This window comes from Canis lupus, chromosome 3 (assembly GCF_048164855.1).
Source record: "Canis lupus baileyi chromosome 3, mCanLup2.hap1, whole genome shotgun sequence".
Taxonomy (NCBI): domain Eukaryota; kingdom Metazoa; phylum Chordata; class Mammalia; order Carnivora; family Canidae; genus Canis; species Canis lupus.
In genome coordinates, this window is record NC_132840.1 from 49004618 (window position 1) to 49028034 (window position 23417).

General features: G+C 44.2%; 1 protein-coding gene across 9 annotated transcripts in view; it reads left to right on the forward strand.

The window, feature by feature from the left end:
- Window positions 1-23417, forward strand: part of SPECC1 (sperm antigen with calponin homology and coiled-coil domains 1) — a 280020-nt gene that overhangs the window by 166829 nt on the left and 89774 nt on the right. For 7 of the 9 annotated variants that reach the window (XM_072820972.1, XM_072820971.1, XM_072820970.1 and 4 more), the window contains 4 exons: window positions 3406-4985; window positions 17248-17455; window positions 20798-20871; window positions 21272-21450. In XM_072820972.1, the coding sequence (XP_072677073.1) occupies window positions 3406-4985; window positions 17248-17455; window positions 20798-20871; window positions 21272-21450 (2041 nt within the window). Of the gene's footprint in view, window positions 1-3405; window positions 4986-14897; window positions 14919-17247; window positions 17456-20797; window positions 20872-21271; window positions 21451-23417 lie in introns of those variants that run through there. The other 2 variants (XM_072820977.1, XM_072820976.1) reach the window with 2 other exon arrangements.

Below are 23417 nucleotides of genomic sequence, written 5' to 3' on the forward strand. Positions count from 1 at the left end.
TTGTGAAGATGGGGAAAAGACCGAAGAAATAAGAGTGCCAGCCGAGCTGTTCCTGTTCCATCGGCCCAGGCTTCTTGCTATCTCTGCGTCACCCTTGCCATGGTATATGTGTCAGGGGGTGTGCCCTGTTTTAGGGTTCCAGGATGTGTGGTTCAGCAGTGAGGATTCTTAATTTACAGTACTTGAGGTGGATTCTGAGGAGTGGAACCTTCTAACTGTCACACTATGAGCGATAAGACTGCCAGCACTGCACTCCTGCCCACCCTGCCCGTGACAAGGGGTACTTGGGCTACAGACCCACACGGTTGAGGGGTGAGCAGCCACACACCAACCTTAGTTTGGTCTGACAGCGAATGTTAGCTACCCTGTAAACAAAGCCTCTGGTAATTACGGTTTTGGAAATGATGCATACAAGAGATGGAAAGAACCTTTTAAATAAAAATAACTTATGAAAACAATAATAGTAGCGACTTTAGAATGGATGTAGTAACAAATACAGCTGGATTGTGTATTTCATAATACGCAGCTGGATGAATTTCACAAATGTATTTTGACATGAAAAAAGATTCCTAGTAGTTTAGGTAAGGTGCAAGTCGTAACGTCTACGTGGAGAATAGAAGTAAGATTTGGCAGCAGAAGGGAGGAGTTCACCTTCAGCTAGAAATGATGACAGAGTCGATCTGCTCATCTTTTTGAGCTTTGCCCATCCTCGGAACCAGCGAATAGTTGAAAAGGTACCTGAGTTTCAGTGGCTGTAAAATGGCCAGCAGCTCTGTGATAATCAGTGTTGGACTCTCCCGCCCGCCTGCTCTGACAGTGGTTACAGCAAAACTTGAGTTGCTCTTCCGTTTTCATGAGGGCCCTCGCCAGGATTACTTCACTCTAGAGAACCAGTGTTACTAAAACATTTTATTGCTTAGCGACTGCAATCTTCATTTTACAAGGATAATTTAAAAAATCTTTTCTTCACTGAGGGTTTTCTTCATTAAGCAGGATGCAAGCCAGGTACCTAAAAGTACTAAGTGTGTATCATAGTACTTTAAGCTTTTCAATAACTTAGTTTGAAAAGTCACTTCAAAAACCATAGTTTTTCTGTATATTAGTATGCTAGCTTAACCCTTTTTTATTTTTATTTTTTTAAATTTTATTTATTTATTCATGAGAGACACAGAGAGAGAGGCAGAGACACAGGCAGAGGGAGAAACAGGCTCCATGCAGGGAGCCTGACGTGGGACTCGATCCCGGGTCTCCAGGACTACACCCTGGGCTGAAGGCAGTGCTAAGTGAGCCACTCAGGCTGCCCCACCCTGTTTTTATTTTAAAAAAGATTTTATTTATTTGAGAGAGAGAGAGCATGATCAGGTGGAGGAGCAGAGGGAGGGAGAGGGAGACTGCCTGCTTAGTGCAGAACCCAATAGAGGCTTGATCCCAGGACCCTGAGATAGTGACCTGAGCCAAAATCAAGTCAGCCACCCAACCAACCGAGCCACCTGGGTGCCCCCCCCAGCTTAGCCTTTATTGTGTCAAAGTTTTAAAAATTGTTAGACACAGCAGTGAATGCCATGGGCCTTCACATCATCACCTCTGATTTCAGGATGTTCAGAGCTGCAGGTGCTCCTTAGTAGTGGTAGTGGTCTTGGCAGCAGGCTTAGGGCTACCATGCCTATTGGGCTTTGCTTCTGTCCTAGTCGACTGGGGCTGCTGCCACTCATTGGAGACATTCCCCCAACATTTCCTACCTTATGAAGGCCTAGAGATTGGTGTCTCTTTCTAGGGCCCTTTGTTACTGGGACTCTCAACCCAATGTGCAGAGTTAGATAAGTTATAGCATTCAGCCTTGATTCATCAAATGGTCTTCGGGTTTGTAAAATAGGTCCAAAACTTTCATTTATACTTTAACCTCTGAGGTGGGTTTCATTTCCAGAGCATATAGGAGATTGATGTCTGGGTTTTCACCCCCAAAAGTTTTTATAATCTTGTAGTATAGACAAAGATAGGAAACGGTTCCTTACCTTACATTTCCTATTATAAATACTCTAAATTCTGTATCATTTTCATATTATGTAAATCCCTTTAACATTTAAAACTGTACCATAGATACATATAATATGTCCTTATTCCGTTTGTTCTTGTTTCTCTGAATACAAATAAGCACACCATTTCTACTCTTGATAAAAGCAGTAGGTCATTGGATTAGATTAGTCTTAACTCAGTATCATTTGTGTGATGTGACTTTTTAATCAAATTCGTGCTCATCCACAAGATGTTGATGAATTCTTTTTAAATGTTTAAGAAATTCAGAATGAACTTGCATTTTGTCAGAAGGCTCTTGTTTAGTTGTCAAATGCATAAAGCTGCAGGTTGCAGAAAACCCAATTCAAGATGACTTGTAGGAAGGGTATTTATTGGTCTGTATAATTGGAAGGCCAGCTCTAGGCCAAACTCTCCAGGGTTGACTGATTGGCCAATTCCACAGCGCTACCAAGAATTTGGTTTCTTTCTTTCTATACTCTGCATTCTCACCTTCCTCTTGTGAGGACAAGAGGTTGCAGCCATTTCCAGATTTCTATGATCCCTTATGTGTGTTGGGCTGGCTGAGAGACAGGCACCCAAAATGGTGGACGTCTCAAATTGGGTCAAAATGGCTGATCTTCCCGCCAAAGCAGTCATGACCACCACGTCATCTCTAGTAAATCGAAGCCTAGACGGGAAACTGAAACTTTCCATCCAGGACTTTCCAGCCAGGGACCACCTCCCCATCATCTGTACTATCCCCACCCCCCAGCCAATCACCTAGGGACACAGTGTTCCCTTGCCTAATTTGGCAAGGGACCCACCCAGATCCAGACCCGGAACCAATAAGGCTTAAAAACCCCCACACTCCCCAACCCCGTTCCGACTTCCCTGACTCGGGCCACCTCTCCGAGTCATGGAACCTCGCCCGGGAGCGCTCCCCATTAAAGCATTCTCAAACCTACTGCCTGGCTCTGCTGTTTTTGTTTTTGTTTTTTTAATTTCTCCGTCATTCATTTTGGAAAAAAACCTAACAATATGTGATAATCTTCTAGAGTCTTACTCAGAAAACCTCTTCTGCTGTTCTGTTGACTTCACTTGAGGGGTGTGCCCATGCCTTGAATCAGCAACTATGGCTGGGATGCGATTATGAGGAGGAGCTCGGGCTTGGTGTCAGCTTCCTCCAAAGTAAAGGGCTGTGGGAGGAGGCACAGAAACTGATCAGACCCAAGTAGTTATCTAGAGCAGGGCCTGGTTAGGTGGGGGGCATGAATAAAGGGCAAGAACCACCTTCTTCACTATCCCAGGTGAGGGGAACCCAGGGAAGTCACCTGGGTTTCATTTATAAAAGTACTTGTATTGTTTCATCGGTTTCACTCCTTCCGTCCTTAGGGGCTGTGACAACCACCAAACGGACAGGCATTCCTGCTCCTCGAGAACTGTCAGTAACTGTCTCAAGGGAGAGAACTGTGCCACGTGGTCCCTCCAACCCCAGGAAGTCGGTGTCCAGTCCAACTTCTTCTAGCACACCCACCCCTACTAAGCACCTGAGGACCGTTTCCACAAGACCCAAGCAAGAGAATGAAGTTGGGGAAAAGGCCATGCTGGAGTCCCAAGTTCGGGAACTTTTGGCAGAAGCCAAAGCGAAAGATAGTGAAATTAACAAGCTTCGAAGTGAACTGAAGAAATGCAAGGAGAGGAGGACTCCAAGCACCGAAGGAGCTGACATGTCAGACTCAAATCTAGATGGAACGTCTATCTTGCCAAGTGACTCAGAACCTTTGGTAAGAGCTCTTGAGGAGAAAAACAAGAATTTTCAGAAAGAGCTTGCAGATCTAGAGGAGGAAAACCGGGCCTTGAGGGAGAAACTGACTTATCTGGAGCATTCCCCAAATTCAGATGGAGGCACAAGCCCCACTGGTGAGAGCAGCTGCCCAACATCCATGACTCAGGAATCCAGCTTTGGAAGTCCACCTGGAAATCAGTTGTCAGGCGAAGTCGATGAGTACAGGAGCAACATACACGAACACGCGTTAAGACCGTCGGGTTCTTCCAGCAGCGATGTTACCAAAGCTTCTTTGTCCCCAGATGCCTCTGATTTTGAGCACATCACAGCTGACACCCCCTCCCGACCTCTGTCTTCCACCAGCAACCCCTTTAAGAGCTCCAAGTGTTCCACCACTGGCAGTTCCCCCAACAACGCGAGCGAACTGTCCCTGGCTTCCCTCACAGAGAAGATACAAAAGATGGAGGAGAACCACCACAGCACAGCAGAGGAGCTGCAGGCCACTTTGCAAGAACTATCAGACCAGCAACAAATGGTGCAGGAACTGACAGCCGAAAATGAGAAACTGGTAGATGAGAAGACTCTTTTAGAAACTTCCTTTCATCAGCATCGAGAGAGGGCCGAGCAGCTCAGTCAGGAGAACGAGAAGCTCCTGAATCTTTTGCAAGAGCGAGTCAAGAATGAAGAACCCGATATCCAAGAAGGGAAAATCCTTGAACTGGAGCAGAAATGTGCGGAAATTCTTGATCAGGGCCGCTTCGAAAGAGAGAAGCTGCTCAACATCCAGCAGCAGCTGACCTGTAGCTTAAGGAAAGTGGAGGAAGAAAACCAAGGAGCTTTAGAAATGATCAAACACCTGAAGGAAGAAAACGAAAAACTGAATGGGTTTCTGGAACTGGAACGGCGAAATAACGGCTCAATGGCCAAAACTCTGGAAGAGTGTAAAGCTACGTTGGAGGGGCTGCGGATTGAAAACGGGTCGTTGAAGGCTCATTTGGAGAATGAGAAGCAGAAAGCTATGGAGACCAGTCCCACGGTGCAAACGGCAGAAGGTCGTGAAGTTCAAGAAATGTTAAGAGTCGCTCGAGCTGAGAAAGATCAGCTGGAACACTCTTGTGCTGAGCTCAAGCAAGAATTAGTAAAGGCGCATGCTGAAATTAAACATGTTTCGAGCCTCCTGGCCAAGGTAAGGAGATACCTCTGTACCAGTGTTTGCTCATCCTTCGTAGTATTGCCCTCCTTGACCTTGAGATTCACAGAGCACAGAGATTCTCTTTGCTCAATTTCATGCATGAATCCAGCATTCCAGCTTGAAGATCTGCTCCATTCCAGGCAGACTGGGGACACAAAAACAAAATACCCCAATCTCTGACTACAGGCAGTACACAGTGTAGTGGGGATGTGGTGAATCAAATGCGTGAGTACGATGCAGGGATAAAGAATATCACAGAGGACAGCTCAGGGTCCAGTGCCAAGGAGGAACACCTAGAAAAATACAGGAGAAAGGAAGATAGTGTAGGAGGGCTTCTTGAAAGAGGTGACAAATAAGCTGAGTCTTACTGGCTCAGAATGAGTTATCCAGGTCTATCAGTTTGCATGCTTTGGGCTGCTAGTAACAGAGAATTAAAATCATCCCTAATTTCCCTACCAACTAATAATATAGTCACTATTTTGGTGTTTTCTTTCAGATTTGTGTGTGTGTGTGTGTGTGTGTGTGTGTGTGTTCCACAAGTTAAAGAAATTTTTTTAGGGGTGCCTGGTTGGGAGTCTGACTCTTGATTTCAGCTCAGGTCATGGTCTCAGGGTCGTGGGACAGAGCCCTGTATCCAGCTCCCCACTCAGTAGGGAGTCTGTTGGGGATTCTCTCTACCTTTTCTTCTGCCCCTCCTCCCCACCTTGTGCCTTGTGTGCTCTCCCTCCCTCCCTCCCTCCCTCCCTCTCTCTCTCAAATAAATAAATGAATCTTTAAAAAACTTTTTAGATTCATCTTGTACATACTCTTTTAATTTAATATTTTTGAGCATATTCTCATCATTATTCTTTGAAACATGATTTTAAGGCCAGCCATTATTCTATTATATAAATATTTCATATGTACTCTACTGGTCACTTGTTTGTTGAACATTTATGTTCTTTTCCAGTCATTCGATATTGTAAATACTTTTTTATATATATATATATATCTCTGATTATTTTCTTTTTTTTTTCTTTTTTTCTTTTTTTATTTTTATTTTTTCTGATTATTTTCTTAGGAAAAATTCCTAAACATTGGCTTACCATGTCAGAGTATGACCATTTTAAAGACACTCAATACATTCATCCAATTTGTCCCCAAGAAATTTACTGGCTTGTTCCCACCAGCAGATTCAGGAGCTTGTCTGTTTCCCTGAACCCTTGCCAGTGCATGGTATTGAGCTGCTAGGTCATTCAAATCTGGTCTTCATTGCTTCTTTTTTCCTCCACTCTTCACTGGGAAAGATCTCCAACCCACAATCACATAGATGATCACTATTTTATTTTTTAAAAATAATCCTTTAATCAGTCTGGAATTTTGTTACATGTTGAGGATTGCTGGTAATTATATTCTGCTAGCTCACAGAGCAGTGCTGGAGAGGTATAGACAGGTGGCTTCCTACTTCCTGTTTCCTCCAAGTTCTGGGTCTGTGATGTTGGGCTCCCCTGGTGAGAGAGGTTGAAGCCCCTTCCCACCTTAGTGCAGGGTTGTCACTGTTGGTTTGTTTTTTTAAAAGATTTATTTATTTCTATATTTTTTGGGAGAGAGAGCGAGAGCAAGTGCAAGTGCAAGAGGAGGCACAGAGGGAGAGGGAGATAATCTCAAACAGATTCCTTGCTGAGTACAGAGCCTGATGCAGGGCTCAGTCCTACAACCCTGAGATCATGACCTGAGCCAAAATTAAGAGTCAGATACTCAACCAACTGAGCTACCCAGGCGCCCTGGGCTTGTCACTGTTTTAAGAAACAAGTTGTACCATGAGCTCATAGGGGGATTTTTCTCTCCACTTCATCTGCCTTAAGATTAGTCTGTTGCAACTTGATTCTGGCATCTGGCTGTCTGACGACCTGAGTGGTAGGCAGTGTTAGGAGGGTTTTTTTGTTTTTGTTTTTTATCATTGTTGGAGTTCTGAATTTACAGCATTTTATTGAAAGTGTGGAAGCAGTCCCATAAAAGATACTAGCCAGGTGCCCATTTGAAATTTAAGTTAATTGTAGCTTTACATTAAGTTTTTCTTAAACATGCCATACATTTTTTTTTTATAGATTTTACTTATTTATTCATGAGAGATAGAGAGAGGCAGAGACACAGGCAGAGGGAGAAGCAGGCTCCATGTAGGGAACCCAATGTGGGACTTGATCCCAGGTCTCCAGGATCAAGCCCTGGGCTGAAGGCAGCGCTAAACCACTGAGCCACCCAGTTTGCCCTACATTAAGTTTTAATGTCTATGGAATCGGTTCCCCTCCATCACTCTGTTGCAAAAAGCTTCATCTCTCAGGTGACCACCTTGAAATCCTCCCTCAGGCCTTCATCTCTTTGTATTTTGGTTGACATCCCATTAAGTGTATGTATCACCAAGAAATAATTTAGTTATCTCAAGATAGTAGCTTAACTTTTTCTGATCAGGAAAAAAATATATTCATTACGAAAGGTTTAGAAAATACAGAAATATATAAAGAAGAAAATAATATTACCTTTAATCCCACCACTTGGAGAAAAAACACTGCTAGCATTTTGCTGTGTGTCTTTTCAGATGTTTTCCCAGTTTATGCATGTTTGCACATGTGTACAAACTTGTATCAACATAATTAAAATATTCAATCTTCTTATTCAGAGGGATAGAGCATGTCACTCCACATTCCTTGAATACAGAGACCCAGCTGGATTAGTTAATCAATTCTACTGTTAATCTATTTGATTAGTTTCTTTCTACTTTTGTCTTTATTAATCCTCTCGTTTTGCTTTTACACATTTCCTTGGTTTCTTCTTAGTTTTTTGAGTAAAATTCTGTATTTGTCATTTCTTGGTTGATAATGAAAGCATTTAAAGGTATGAATTTGCCTTTTGTTATAGCTTTAGCTACACGAAGACAATAAATTTTAGAGTTTTCTGGAACAAACTAAATCTAATTTGGAGAAAAAGGAAAAAAAAAGTTTGCATTCTCTGTGGAGTGGAAGATACAGCATATATGTTTTAAATCAAGCTGTTACTTATATTATTCATATATTCCATATTTTTATATGTCTTTCTGAGTAGAATGATCAGAGATTTGTCAGTAGGATGAAAGAGGCTCTAGCTGGTATTCTGAGGTAGGACTATGTGAAGCACCATGTCACATAAAGTTTCTTTTATATGTATCAAAGTCCTAGGTGTATGATTTTGTGTTGTTTTTTTTTTTCTAAAGATATTATTTATTTATCTGAGAGACAGAACATGAGCTGTGGGGGAGGCACACAGGGAAAAGGAGAAGCAGATTCCCCGCTGAGTGGGGACCCCGATGTAAGCTTGATTCTAGGACCCCAGGATCATGACCCAAGCCAAAGGCAGATGCCTAACCAACAGAGCCACCCAGGTACCCCTAATTTTGTGCTGTCTTAGGTGTACAGGGGTACTGATCTGTAATTACAGTGGAGTCATAACCTGTACTAACCTTCCTGTCTTCTGTGTTATCTTCAAAAAGGTAAAACCCAGACTTTCTAGGCTGACTGGAAGCTAATTGTAGTAGTCCCAGGGCAGAGTATCAACTAATCCACCAGAAACAATGAATTCAAGTGATGAGATGTAAGGGACTCATGTGCAAAAGAAATAGGAGTACTTTCAGCCCGAAACTATAATGGAAAGGGTGTGAAGTGCAGATTGGTGGGTGGAAAGTTTGGGGCCTCCTGACTTAGCTAATGCTTAAATCTGTGACCTTGGGCAGGCCATCTCCTGTATAGCACTGAATAGAAGCATGGTGGTGGAGGGAGCTTGGCCTTGTTCCTGATTTAAAAGGAGTGCGTACGACATTTTATCAACGGTGCCTTGTAGGCACTTGTTGCATACGTTTTATTGAGTTATACACATATTTTGCTTGTTATTTTTTTTTAAGTTTAGAGATAGAATTTTTCTACATCTCCTGGAGATCTTATTTATCTGTTACGATCTTAGAGTAGTTTTTATGTGATCGGGATGGTTTCTCTGCTTTAACTTGTTAACGAGGTAAGTTAAACAGCAAATTTTTCTAAAGTGGTCTAGTGTTAAATTGTCCTTACATTCTTGGAGTAAATTCTAATTCTTCAATTCTCAGTTGCCTCACTAGACATTTTTGCATAGAATTTTCACATTTAACTGCCTTAAGCAGATGTCAAGGTGAGTGTCCTGTTAATCACCAAGCAGTTTTCTTGGTGATGAACAACATCTACCGTTGAGTATACCGTTCTGTATTCATCCACTCTTAATTCTTTGTGGAAGGTGAATAGTATGAGAAAAGAACAAAATCACCTATTTACAGAGAGGAAAAGCAATACCAAACCATCCTATGATCTGATAGATTTAGTAAGTCTATATAAGTTCCCAGTTTGGCTAAGTTACATAAGTGACTCAGATATCTTTACAAGAGCCTCTCAAAAGACTTGAAATGTACTTTGGGGGGAGGGGCCCGGAGTGGATCTGTTCCTCATACAGTAAATGGAAAATTGGTAGGACATTTGCAGTCATTGTGATTATTTTGGAGACTTTTTATTTCTCTAATTTCTTTGTCTTCTGCTAGTATCTCTATTTTTGTCAGCTTCTCTGATATCCAACATAAACATTTTCCTGGCAACTTACTGTATGATTATGAAGCATGCCTCCATACAACTTTGAGGAGGGGTCTCATTACTATGAGTCCTGAAGGCTCAGCCTCCTGTAAGCCACACACATGCCTGCCCTAGCTGGCAAGCAGAATGTCATTGCATAGGATTATTGTTTTTCTGGACTATAATGCAATCCAGGTTTATGTTTTCTTGATGTTCAGATTTTCCATTGTTTGAGATCTTAGTTTCAAGTTAGAATACTATAAGGCTTGAAACCTAGAAGTTTTAAAAGAAAATACTGATTTTTCCCCCAAAGTCAAAGCTTACAGGTGGTATTTCTTAGAGATTTAGTTGTTGTTGTTTTTTAAATTTTATTTATTTATTTGACAGAGAGTTGGGGAGAGGCAGAGAGCACAAACAGAGGGAATGGCAGAGGGAAAAGGAGAAGCAGGCAGGTAGCCTGCCTAATGTGGGGCTCAATCCCAGGACCCTGGGATCATGACCTGATCCAAAGGCAGATGCTTAACCAACTGAGCCACCCAGGCGCCCTGAGATTTAGTTCTTTCTACAGAAACTCAGGTGTCTCTTCCAGAGGAGAAGGGAGATTATAAAGAAACACTTGCTCTCGGTAATTGGGGAAAACTAGAGGTACAGTAATCCCTGTGTGACCAGTATTGGTCAGCAGGCCAAACTAATTAGGGGAGGCACTGGCCACAAGTGGCAAAACCAGAACTTGAGAGGGATACGTGGGTGGCTCAGTGGTTGAGTGTCTGCCTCTGGCTCAGGGTGTGATCCTGGAGACCCAGGATCAAGTCCCATGTCGGGCTCCCTGCATGGAGCCTGCTTCTCCCTCTGCCTGTGTCTCTGCCTCTCTCTCTCTCTCTCTCTTTCATGAATAAATAAATAAAATCTTAAAAAAAAAAAAAAAAAGCAGAACTTGAGAGAAAGATGTGGCAACTAGATGATTCTGTAACCATGACAGCAGAATAGGACTCTGAAGAACTGAAGAGACCTTGAACCCTGGCTTACATAGCAGGTGGTCCGTGAGGATGCCCAGGTGATGCTTTGGACTTTAAGAAACAGAAACCCTTTGTGTCAGTGACCAAAGCCAACTGCCTAGTGCTCCTGTAATCAGAAGTCAGGAGGCACTTGGTAGCTATAGTCCAAGGGCTATGTGACGTATCAGGGCCATGTGCTGGCAGCTCGATGATTCTGTCGGCCTTCCTGCCGAGGGTACACAGCATCTTCAGCATTTGATCCCCACAGTCCTGATAGGCAGGAGGCTCAGCAACTTGCCAGATAGATATCTCAGTCCTATCTGGAGAACATTTTTCCCCAGGAGCCCCCTTAGCAGCTTTCCCTTTGTATTTGATCAGACCTGGGTCATACACACCCTCCCCCCGCTCCGCCCACTTTCCTTGAAATGACAAGATCACAGCCTAATTTTTTAACAAAACGGGGATTCTTAGAAAGAAAGGAAGAATGGCTGCTGGGTAGGTAAGAGCGCTGTTTGCCACAGCCCCTGAAAGGGGGCTGAGTATGGTCCACTTTTTCTAGTCCTGGCTGTTCTCTACCAAGTGTTCATGGTGGTCTCCTAAATGTATTGTAAAGCCTTCAGTAGTTTGCCCCAAACACCTCACCTGATGCATACCCAGCGGTGGCCTTCTGCTTTCACCGCCACCTGTCTCAGCCCTTCCCTTCTCTGCACAGACCCTGCCTGGTTGATCCTTGCCTGTGTCAGGCGTTTGTTGTGGGGGGCTCCCTCCACCGAACGTGCTCTTGCACCCCTCCCACCCCCTGTCCACTCCCCTTCCTTGACTCTCCTGGCCCTGCCTTTTAAGCTTTAGGTCTCAACCACAGTGTTGCTTCTTCAGATGGGCCCTCAGCCCATGGGGTCATTGTCCCCATGTCAGATCAGCTAGGATCACTTGTATGAAAGCCCCCTCCCCATCCACCCCTGGTGTCTCAAAGGAGGTCAGAAGTATTGGTGAATCTGTTTGGTGTAGAGTCCAGGAGAACTTAGAGATCACTTCCCCTTTGTGCCTCATGCACGGAGTACTCAGGAGAGTTAGTTAAGGTTGAATTGTCTAGGCTGCAGACATGGACATTTCAGTGTCTTCAGCCTACACAGTTTCCTCATTTTCTCCAGTGCTTTTGGCTGACAGCAGTTGATCAGTTCTCTGGGTGGAGCAGCTGGAAAGAAGGAGTAAGAAACTTGCGTGGGGACGCCTGGGTGGCTCCATCAGTTAAGCGTCCAACTCTTGGTTTCGGCTCAGGTCCTGATCTAAAGCTCTGAGCTGGGGGTGGAACCTGCTTAAGATTCCTTCCCTCGCCCTCTGCCCCTCCCCCACCCCCCCCTACCCTTGCACACGCTCTCTCTCTCTAAAAAAAAAAAAAAAAAAAGAAAAGAAAAGAAGTTGTGTGACAGAGCCTGTTTTCCAGCTTTTCTGAGGAAGTCAAAAGGAGACACTTGCCCAGGCAGCTTGGGGAAAGGCTGCAGGCTCTGCAGCTAGAAGCCTTCGAGGGGGGGGGAGGGGGCATTGCCCAGGAACTGTGCCTTGGGCCTCAGCCTTGTAGTGCAGAGCATGAAGCCTGCTGTCTGCACCAGGAGCTGAAGCTTAGGAAGTGTCCTCTGTAAAGCCAGAATGCCCTTTTGTCCTTTATTAGGCAGACATAGCAGTCATGTGTCCCAGGACACACAGCAGTCACATGTGGCTGTGACTGGCGGCTCCCTCCACTCCCCAGCCCTTACCCCCTTAGGGATCTGCTCTTGCAACCTTATGCATGGAGTGGGAGATGGGGGGTCAGGATGGGAGCTGAACCTGAGAGTCTGGCAGAAACAGCCTATGTTTGGGTAAGGTTGCTCTTGCAGTGGAACCAGACCCCCAGTATCTGTTGCCCTGCTCCCTGTGCCTCCATGTAACTTGGAGGAGGGGGTGCTCCTTCTTCCATGGACCCAGCATGGTCTCTCCCTTGCTGTATTTCCTGGGCTGGTCCCCCCACCCCCTTCCCTTGTGAGTGGCCCATTTCTCCTTTTAGACATGTTAATATCTTTCTTTCCCCAAGGTTAGGCCTGACCACAGCTCTTCCCTTAACTTGGCCTTAGGACTTGTCTCGGAAGCCCCAGCGTTTGCCTGTCCTGGGTGAACACCGGGAAGCCCCTCCATGAACACTCATCTGAAAAATCTAGAAAATTCCCAAAGTGAAATACAGACTTGTACCCTCTGCTTTCAGTGTTTTATAGCCATTCTTCTTTTTCCATAACAAAAGTGTAAACTAAATTAGCATGTTCTCTCCCTTGGCAGAGCAACATTGCCCAAAAAAAAAAAAAAAAAAAAAAAAGTTTTGGCCAGCATGAATGAAACATGGCTCTCCACCAGCAGTACGTATTCAGAACAGGGTCAGGAATTAAGCAAAAGGAGTTTTGGAGGAACCAACTCAGGTGTAAAAACAAACACAACAAAAATAACACATTCTTACTCATGGTAAAGTTACTCAAGCAATCATTCCAAGTTTATTTATTTTAGTATTACATGCAGCCGACCCTTGAACAGCATGGGTCCTCATATATGTGGGGTTTTTTCCAGAATGTATAGTACTGTAAACGTATTTTCTCTTACTTACGATTTTTTAAAAGATTTTGTTTATTTATTCATGAGAGACACAGGGACAGAAGGTAGAGACACAGACAGAGGGAGAAGCAGGCTTCCTGTGGGGAACCTGATGCGGGACTGGATCCCCAGACCCTGGGATCATGCCCTGAGCCAAAGGCAGATGCCCAACCACTGAGCCACCCAGATGCCCCTCTTCCTTATGATTTTCTTTTCTTTCTTTTTTTTTTTAAGATTTTATTTATTCATGAGAGACATAGAGAGAGAGAGGCAGAGACACAGGCAGAGGGAGAAGCAGGCTCCACGCAGGGAGCCTGATGTGGGACTCGATCGTGGGTCTCCAGGATCACACCCTGGGCTAAAGGCAGGCGCTAAACCGCTGAGCCACCCAGGGGTCCTTGACCCCAGAACTCTTAACTCCTCATCACTGAATTGTGCTGCTTTCTGGTTCCATGGCAATGAAGAAGAGATAGAGAAACATTTGGAGCAGACCTAAGGACTCTAACATGGATATATAGGGTCTTCAGGCCAAAGGCTTTTGGTTGGAAGAAAACAACCTTTCAAGTCTCAGGGAATTAGGAAAATTTTGCTTAATTTGAACACAGTAGAGAAATTCACAGTGAAAACCTGAGTCATCAAGACACGTCCTTTTGTTTGATTTACAACCTTAGTCTTGAAGGGAGCAGGAGGTAAGAGGGGGGTGGGTGTTGCAGTGGGGTGGAAATGGCAGGAATGTGGCAGGAAGAGAAGGGCAAATTCTCAGGCCAGAAAGGTTGGCCTGATCCTGGAAGAGACAGGAGTAGTTTCTAGTCGCTGGGGGTGCAGACCCTCGACGATAGGTTTTTCTTAATTTCAGCATCTGACAAGCCGTGTCTCTCTCAGGGCAGCCCTGCCTGTCTGTGCATCCCGGGTCTTGGAGGGCAGGAGAGCAGACCGAACCCTCTGGGGAGTTGCGAGTGGTCTCTGCTGCCATCTGCCTCTGGCCATTGTCACAGCTCAAGGACTGTCTCCAACCACCAACTATCCATCCCTCTCCGGGAAGGACTAGGGCTCCCCATGGCTCCCTGGGGAAATTCATCCAACTCTGTTGGTAATAAAATTCTGCACGCCCTGGTCCTAAAGAACGTTGATTATAGAAGACGAGAGAACGTCCTTGGAATGTATGAAAGTGATTTCTTTTTCGAACAGGAGACATTGGAAAGCACAGTGCTGGTTGTGTGATAGCTCAGTCCTTGAACCAGAGGAGCCAGACTCAGAAGAACTGGCCAGCGGGAAGGCCAGACATGGGGACGGCATCCTGTAGGGTCATGGGAGTACATGCTGCTGGCCCTTGCTACCTGATAAACGGGATTGTTCTTTTCCAGTGGCTTACCTTCTCCCTCTCTCCACTGGTTAAAAATGAATATAAAGAGACCTGCCTGTTACAACCCAGCCAGCTCCTGTAGAAAGAAGTTGTGAAGTTACTTAAGGGTTTTTGGTGGTGGTGGTGGTGGTGGTGGTGGCGATTTTAACCAAAGAGCCTTCTGGAATATATTGCTCAACTTGAGAGAATTATTCCCAAATCAGGCAGGAAGAATGAGATGTGTGATTTGAAACTGTAGACTGACTTACAGCTTCGCTTGCCCCAACAGACCACAGCACATCTTACAGCAGCTCCTCCCACCACTTTGCTTACTGCTGGGTGCTTGTGATGATGACCAGCCTACTTGTAGGACATAAAGGTGGGTCCAGGCCCATGAGAGGCCAGAAGCCTCAGTTGCACGTGGAGGACCCCCACCTCACCCTCCCACTTAGGCTGAGGATGCTCAACCCTTTGCTTCCCTGGCTACACCATCCCAGTTTCACTCCTGACCCACAGGAGTCCCACACAAGTAACATGCGTGTTTCTAGATGCCAGGTGAGTGGCCCTGAGCTTGAGGGTTCCCTACATGGAGCCTGTCACTTCTTCTACTGCTCTGCTGAAGCAGTGGTTGGACGTCAACCCTCTTATACTTAAAACACAGGGCCTCTTTTCTCCCCTAAAAGTCACCTAGTGTTTATTATATCGCTATCGTCAGGTAAAAGACTTTTGGTCTGGTTCATGTGTTGTAGTCTTCTTGGACCTGTGTTACAGTATCATCTAATGTTGCATACCCCAAGATATAAGGCAGTTACCCCAAGACATAAAGGCAGTTATGAGAGAAATGACAACTTCTGTTGAGCGCTTACCACATGCCAGGCACTGTGATACACGCTGTATGTGCATCATTTCGTGTAATTGTTCAGATGAGGAAACCGAGACAGAGAGATTAAAGCACCACAGGGCTTAGGTGGGCAGAATTGGGATTTAAACTCTGGCAGTCTGGCTCCAGGTTAGCCACCCAGAGGTGACACAGCAGCTACAATGACACATTTTCCAGTGCAGTTCGGAGCCACACAGCTTTATAATTGAAATGCAGGTTTCACAGAACAGTGCTCACGTTAAGGTACGTAGCGTGCTCTGGTTCTTTCCCATGCTGGTTCTCTCATTCACCTCCTTTCTCCTTTCCTTCCTTGTTTATTTATTCCTTGTCACAGTGTTCCAATTGAAAAACAGTGCAGTCCTGCTGTCCAGTGTCTGTTCATGCATTCACCAGATGTTCACTAGGTGTTCCCCATGTGTCTGATGCTGTGTACACACCAGGGCATACACTGGTGAAGAGAGCCAACAGGGTCTCTGCCCGCCTAGAGCTTACAGACTTTACACGTGAGATGCAATGGTAAAAACAAATTATTGTTTACGAAGATGCCCCCCAAGTCTAGGAAGTAACCTCCTATATACTAGGCTTACATTAATTGGTAAATATGTAGTTACTTGGCAACATTAATTAAAGGACTATAAAAAGGGGGCATAGTTCATTCTAAAATAGTATGTTCTGACAGCAGAATACCATGAAAAACGTAAAGTAATGGCAGAGCATTGTGGCTATCAATGTGGATACATCTCAAAAACGTGGTTAAAAATAAGTTTTACAAAGGCATAATTAGTACAGGACAGGACAAAAGCATATTACCATATAATACAATGAGCTGTAACACAGTACACTGCAAAAGCATGTTATAGTATAATGTGGTTTGTATAAAAATCTTAAAACGGGGCACCTGGCTGGCTCTGTCCACGGAGCATGTGGCACTTGATCTTGGGTTGGTGAGTTCTGTCCCCACATTGGGTACAGAGATTACATAAAAATAAAATCTTAAAAAAATTCTTTTAAAAACAGAACAATATTAACATAGGCACATTTATATGCAGTAAAAGTGAAAAACCAAGCAACAACCATGCACCACTTTTAGGATAATGCAGATTACTCTCTACGGTGGGAGAGAAGGTTAGGATTTTACTAAATCTTGTTAAAGGAAAAATATTTAGCAAATGTGGCAAAATATAATTAATTGTTAAGTCTGTTTAGGCACCTGGTTACTTTGTCCCTCTGGGTGCTTTTCTGTAGTATTTAAAATATTCACTGATTAAGAATTGAAAAGGTGAAACGAGTGCCTGCCTGCCCTGCCCCGGTGCCAGTGTTTCTGCCTGTGCCTTCAGCTGGTGTTCTCCATCATGTTAAGTTAATACTGTATTTCTTTAAAGAAACACTGTAACTGCGAGTACTTTATGGGCTGAAGAGTTTGGGAGTTTGCAGAGGATCGCTTGGGTCTTGGAGGCATTGTTCCTGGATCACCAGCAGAGGACGCTGCTCCATAGCACATGTGAGGAGGGCAGCCTCCCGCCAGCCACAGGGCCAGCTCTTTTGGTGTAGTACCAGAGCCCCCTAGGGAAGCACTGTCCTACTCAGCTGCAGGACAGAAGGGCACTTAGCTACCCATGGATGTGGGAAGGGACACCGAAGCCGCCCATTTGGCCATTTGCAGACATCACGTTTCTCTATATATGTATAGCCTTGCTAAGAATACAGAAATGATACCAGGTACAGCAAATGCCGAGAGCTTCCTCTGCTGTTGCATGGATGAGCCTGACACTGATGTGTGAGGAACTTTTCCCTGTGAAGCTGACCAGGAATCTTCCTTTCATTCCAGGTAGAAAAGGATTATTCTTACTTGAAGGACCTATGTGATCATCAAGCAGAACAGCTGAGCAGAACCAGCCTGAAACTGCAAGAGAAAGCATCCGAGAGTGACGCGGAGATTAAAGACATGAAGGAAACCATATTCGAATTAGAAGATCAAGTGGAACAGCACCGAGCTGTCAAGTTACATAATAACCAGCTCATCAGTGAGCTGGAAAGTAAGTGAACTAGAGCCCTGGTCAGACGTGGATCAGGAGTGAGCAGGATGTGGACTGAATGCCTGGGAGGGTCTGTGGGAATATTGTGGAAAATCTTCCCTCCATGTGGTCTGCAGTCTCATAGGACAAAGGGGCAGTCAAGAAAGGCAGGATAATTAAGCTCTGTAACTGGAAAACAGGGCAGTAGTGAAGGAAAGGATGCTGAATGTGAGTCAGCAGTACCGGCTGATTGTAAAAAAGAGTGAACACATCTTGGAGTGTTCGGTATACTGTGTGTGAGCCACACCGCTGCTCCTGCTCAGCGGGTGTTGGCAGAGCATTGTCTCTTGCATCTGATGGATAGGAAGGTGGGTGACAGATGGTTGGATGGATTTGAACAACGTGTGCCCTTGGGTGCAGAGAGAAAACAGTTCTAGCATGTGCCCTATTGAAGCCAGGATATCAAGTAACTTATAGATGTCAGCCACTTTATTACTGAAGAGGCTCCAATATATGGCTTCTTTATGAACTCATTGTTTGCTGTGAATAGGGAAAGACATTAAAAGGGATTAGCTAAACATTGCCTGCTTTGTTCAAATAAGCTTTATCAAATTATCACATCTAATGTGTTTTGCTTTTGTCACAAAAGAATTAGTGCACAGAGCTTTTAGTGACACTAACCATTGCTAAAAAGTACAGTCCATCCTTGTTATTTGTGGAATCCATATCTGGGAACACCTGCTTACCAGAATTTATTTGTAGCCCCAAAATTAATATGCATGGCACTTTTCATGTTGATTGCAGATGTACACAGAGTGAACAGTGAAAAATTTTAGTCTCCTGAAATGGATTTCCAGCTCAGTGTGAACAAGGTGACCCTCTGCCTTCTTGTTTTAGCTCTTATGCTGCAAACAAATATCTTTTTCGCGGTTCTTTAGTGCCATGTTTTTTTGCATTTTTGTACTTTTTTGTTGGTGATTTCACTGTTTAGAGTGGCCCCCAAATGTAGTCCTGAAATGCTGTCTGGGGTCCCTATGGCTGGAATGCTGTGATGTACCTTTTGGGGAAAATAATGTGTGTTAGATAAGCTTTGTTCAAGCATAAGTTTTAGTGTTGTTGTCCGTGAGCTCAATAGTAATGAAAACTTCGAGAGAAAGAAAGATGAAATCCACCAACCTGTATATGAGACTGCTCTGGAAAATGCTGAAGGAAAACCTGTGGTGCATAATGAAACTGGAAAAGATAGAAAAGCAGCTATATTTGCAGATTCACAAGATGATGTCTGGTTAAAAAAAAAAAAATGTAGTGGACCACATTGTGAAACTGAAAGCCAAAGAAATTTACAGTCATGCTTATCGGGTCCAGAAAGTGTTAAACCCTTCTCAGCTGGTGCTGGCTGGCTCTCGGGCTCAAAAGGCCACACAACACGAGAAAAGGCAAAAACTTGCAGGCAAGGCAGGTTTTGTCAATCAGAAAGCTACAGAAGAATTTTTAAATTATCTAGTGAGTGTTATACAGGAAAAGGGTTATGTGTGTAAGCAGGCTTGCAGCTACAAGGACACTGGCAAATGAACCTATGTAACACAAGTAGTGTCTCCTTTAATGAAAAAGTGATCAGAGGCTTGCAGGAACCTAACCCTGTATTTCCTGTAGGAGCAAAGTTCAATATTTGTAAATTTGGTGTGCATGGCTACTTTATGTAACTGTCATAAATAATGAGAATTGACTGTATATTCTACACCTTGATTAATTGCTTAGCACCAGAGTTCCATCCTTCACTGGACATGATACACAGCAAAATTACAGAACTTTAGCATTCAGTGTCAACATCATTCAGACTGTTCTCAGTAATTACACTCGAGGAGATAACCAACAATGACTGCCATCCGTTGTCAGTGTGTATTTCCAAACCCAGCACCAGACTCAAAGAGTGTATAAAGTCAGAGAAGTCTGGCTTCGCTTTGTTTCTGTGATACATTGCTCTTCACAATTTGGTTGTGTTGTCCCCAAATCCTTAAAAGTCAAGCACAAACCCACACAGAAAGCCAGCTTATAATTAATGTCCAGAGCAGACGTCAGACCTTTCCCTACAGTTGTATCATAACATATCAGTTGTATCATAACATATCCAAGATTGAAAATAACATAGACCGTGTGTCTTTTGAGAAGCTTTTTAACTTTGGCTCGGGGTATTAAGGTATTACTAAGATATCTTTTCACGAGGAGACCCAGGGACAAATCCAGCCTGAGACTAGTTGCTCCTCCCTATGAGACCTTTGAGAGAAATGGACAGAAAATAAAAAGAAGTTGAGGAGTGTTTTCTTATTCTGCAGCATTGGTCCCAAACACAGATTCTCAGGCCCAGGTGCTAAATTAGAATAGCCGGGCAGGGACCTGCCTGACCGTGTGTTGTTAATTCTTCTTGAAGCTTCTCTGATAATTCTGATTCGTATCCTTAATAGACAACTACTGCCCATGAAGAACCAGTGAAGAATTTTTTTTTTAACATTTTATTTATTTATTCATAGAGACACAGAGAGAGAGAGAGAGAGAGAGAGAGAGAGAGGCAAAGACACAGGCAGAGGAAGAGAAGCAGGCTCTGTGTAGGGAGCCTGATGTGGGACTCGATCCCGGGTCTCGCTGAGCCACCAGGGCTGCCCCACCAGTGAAGAATTTTAACTAGTTAAAGGACACAATCAGATTTAAATTGAAATGACTCTAGTAGCAACATGGAAGAATCAAAAGCAGAGAGAAGGGGATGAGGATGTTCTTCATCAGGGAAAGGGGTCAGGTCACCTTGGGAGCTGTAACATATACCCACCTTAGATACTGGCTCCCCATGGGTGTTCTGTCTCTGTGGGCCACAGTCTGGGGCTTTGAACACATGTGCTTTCAAGAGGCTTCCCAGGTGATTCTGAGACTTAACTATGGTTAAGAACTGTGACTCCAGCTACTGGTCTAAAAGTCACCGTAGTAATAACCAGTCGGTTCTCTGTTACACAAAAGCTCTCTACCTCGCAGTGATAAGTGACATTCAGGATGATAATGTGCAACCAGCAGGGAGGCCAGGAGTTAGTGTAATAAACATGAGTGGCTATTTAGATCTCTTCCCTTGGTGCTGCATGGCTGTGGCACCTGCCATCTGAGGGCATGGTCTAACTCAACACCACTTTTCTTCCAGACTATCCCATTTTCTGTGTGGAAGAACCTCTGGTTTCTAGTTGCGAGTTTTCAGGGTGTTAAGGATGGAATTTATAGTAGAAGACAGATTTTAAATCTGGAGCTGCTCTCTTGCTACCTAGCTTACTTTCTCCCAAGAGTCTTGCAACTTTTCCAACTCCTGTCTGACTTGTTTATTTCCAGGCAATGTGATGAAGCTGGAGGAACAGAAGTCAGACCTGGAAAGGCAGCTAAAGACTCTGACTAAGCAGATAAAGGTGAGGTGTGTCTCCGGCAGGGGACAGGGAACCTTCTCCATCATTTTGCTAAGAGTGCCCCTCCACCTTAGGTTGGGAAACCTTTGAAAAATATCCTGATGATTCTTCTAGGCTGGTTTCTAAGTATGTTCCCCTGGTATGGGCCCTGGAATCACAGATGAGTGTTTGCAGGAAACAAAGGAGCTTTAGTGTCAGGGTGAACTCTGATAGTGTAAAAGTGTCCTTCCATCTGTGCTGGGTCTTTCCCTGGTTGGGACAGCATTGAAGCAGTGCTCCCTAAGTACTGCTTGGCCAGTCTTCCCCACTGACTGACATGGAGAAGGGGGGACCCTGGAGTCCCTTGCTACATGCCACGCCCTGGCCAGCATCTGACACAGGCATGGCTTCTGGCGTTTTTCAGGAGGAGACTGAGGAATGGAGAAGATTCCAGGCAGACCTGCAGACTGCGGTGGTGGTGGCCAATGACATCAAGTGTGAGGCTCAGCAGGAGCTGCGCACTGTGAAGAGGAGGCTGCTGGAGGAAGAGGAGAAGAATGCCCGGCTTCAGAAGGAGCTAGGGGACATGCAGGGTCACAGCAGGTTGGTCACGACAGAGCCGCACGTCTGTGAGTCTGGTGGGCACCCGCACAGTGCTTGGCTTCTCACTTAATCACCACGCATGAGCCTTTGCTGTCCAGAGACGTGGCGCTTCTTTGTCTCTCTGTGCAAAATCTTTCTTTCTTTCTCTAAGCTCACTCGACCACTGCTGCCACCGCTATACAACTAGGAATGGTCTATCCAGGGCTGGTCACAGCCGTTCTCTGGCCTCAAGCAGTGAGAAAACTCTTCACTCACATATGTACAAAAGTTCTAACCAAGTGTCCTCCCACAATTGAACAATAGAAGCATGTCTCGGATGCTCCTTCAGTGTTAGTGTTTATTAGTGCCAGGCCACCTTGCGTGGATTCCTCTTATGCCCTGGGAAAGGCTGGACTCACTCCTGGGGGATTGGCCACCAGCAAAGGGACTCCTTCCTCATTGCCCAGGGACATGCTTCTCCCTTGACAATGCCTGTGGGCTGCCTCCAAAAGCCCTTGAAATAATCCATTTTATTAAAAAGGATGAACATAGAAAACATACATCTGGCTAATATGTGACTTTCCTTTTCCCAAGTGAGGGAAATCACACAGTGTGTTGTCCTAGAAAGCTCTTCTTAACAGCAAAGTTTCAGAGGAAGTTATGCCTCAAGTGAGCTCAGAGTTCATTGTTATTTGAAATCTAAATGGTTTACCAGTGAGATTACAAACATTACTTTTGGCTTTACCGAAGGCAGTGTTCCCTTTCCCCAATCAGGAATGACTGTCCCCAGCTTTGCGATTCTTGGATATTAGGAAATTATTTTGAATTTTCACATGTCTTTCAAATATAAAATACAGTATTTTAAAATCAGATCTAGTGGGTTTTGAATCCTGATTTGTGCAGTTGGCCCATATTATATCTTCTCTAGGATCAAGAGGGTTGTTCATTAGCTAGATTCTGAGCCTTTGGGTCTGATGTATTATGGTGAATGTCATGACATCAGAAAATGTAGATTTCTTCTTGGAATTCTGTCTTGATTCTCTTACGAAACTTGCTTCAGCCAGTCCCTCTTTCCTTTGCTTATGAGTTTTATATAAAAGAGGCTGTGGGGCACCTGGGTGACTCAGTTGGTTAGGCATCTGACCCTCAATCTCAGCTCAAGTCTTGATCTCAGGGTCATGAATTCAGGCCCCACATCGGGCTCCACATTGGGCATGGAACTTACTTAAAAATAAGCTATAGAGAAGGATTCAGATAAGATGTGTGTAACTAGTTCCATGATTCTAATAATCTTGAAAATCAAGATTATTATTTTATAGTCACACCTCTACTCTCTGGCCACCAAAGCATGTGAATTTTAGGGTATGGAGGAAGGAGAATAGGAAAACTAGACATGACAGTGTGCCTTATTGAAATGATCACGAGGAGACCCAGGGACAAATCCAGCCTGAGACTGTTTGCTTTTGTGTTTCTGTTTAATTTGTCTACTTGTCTTGCTTTTATAATGTGTTTCTTTGGAAGAGGCACCAGATCATAACTTGCATCGCTTCATACATATGTTACTGTGAAAATAAATGGTAAAAGATGAGTCCTGAGTTCATGTAGTAGCCCCAAAGAAGTTCTTGTAGGAGCTGCTGCATTTCTTACATAGACTCTAAGAGACAGGCCAGATTCTACAACTTGAACTCTGATACTGTAGGAAATCCCTGCATGAATCTTGACAACTTAGGATCCATATAACTAGGGTTACTTTTTTTATATATATAAACACAGTATGTTTCTCTTCTGATTTTCTAGTGATTTGAAACCTACCACCCAAATCCAGCAGTCTAATCCCTTATCACAAAACATTTCACAGTTGTAGAGCTGATACCAGCCCACAACAGGGCCTATTATTGAAACCCTGAAAGCGTCAATGTGTTTTTTGCCTGTCACTGCACTGGGAAGGGTTTCAGACAGCGGCTGGTGCCGATTTCTTACCTGATTCT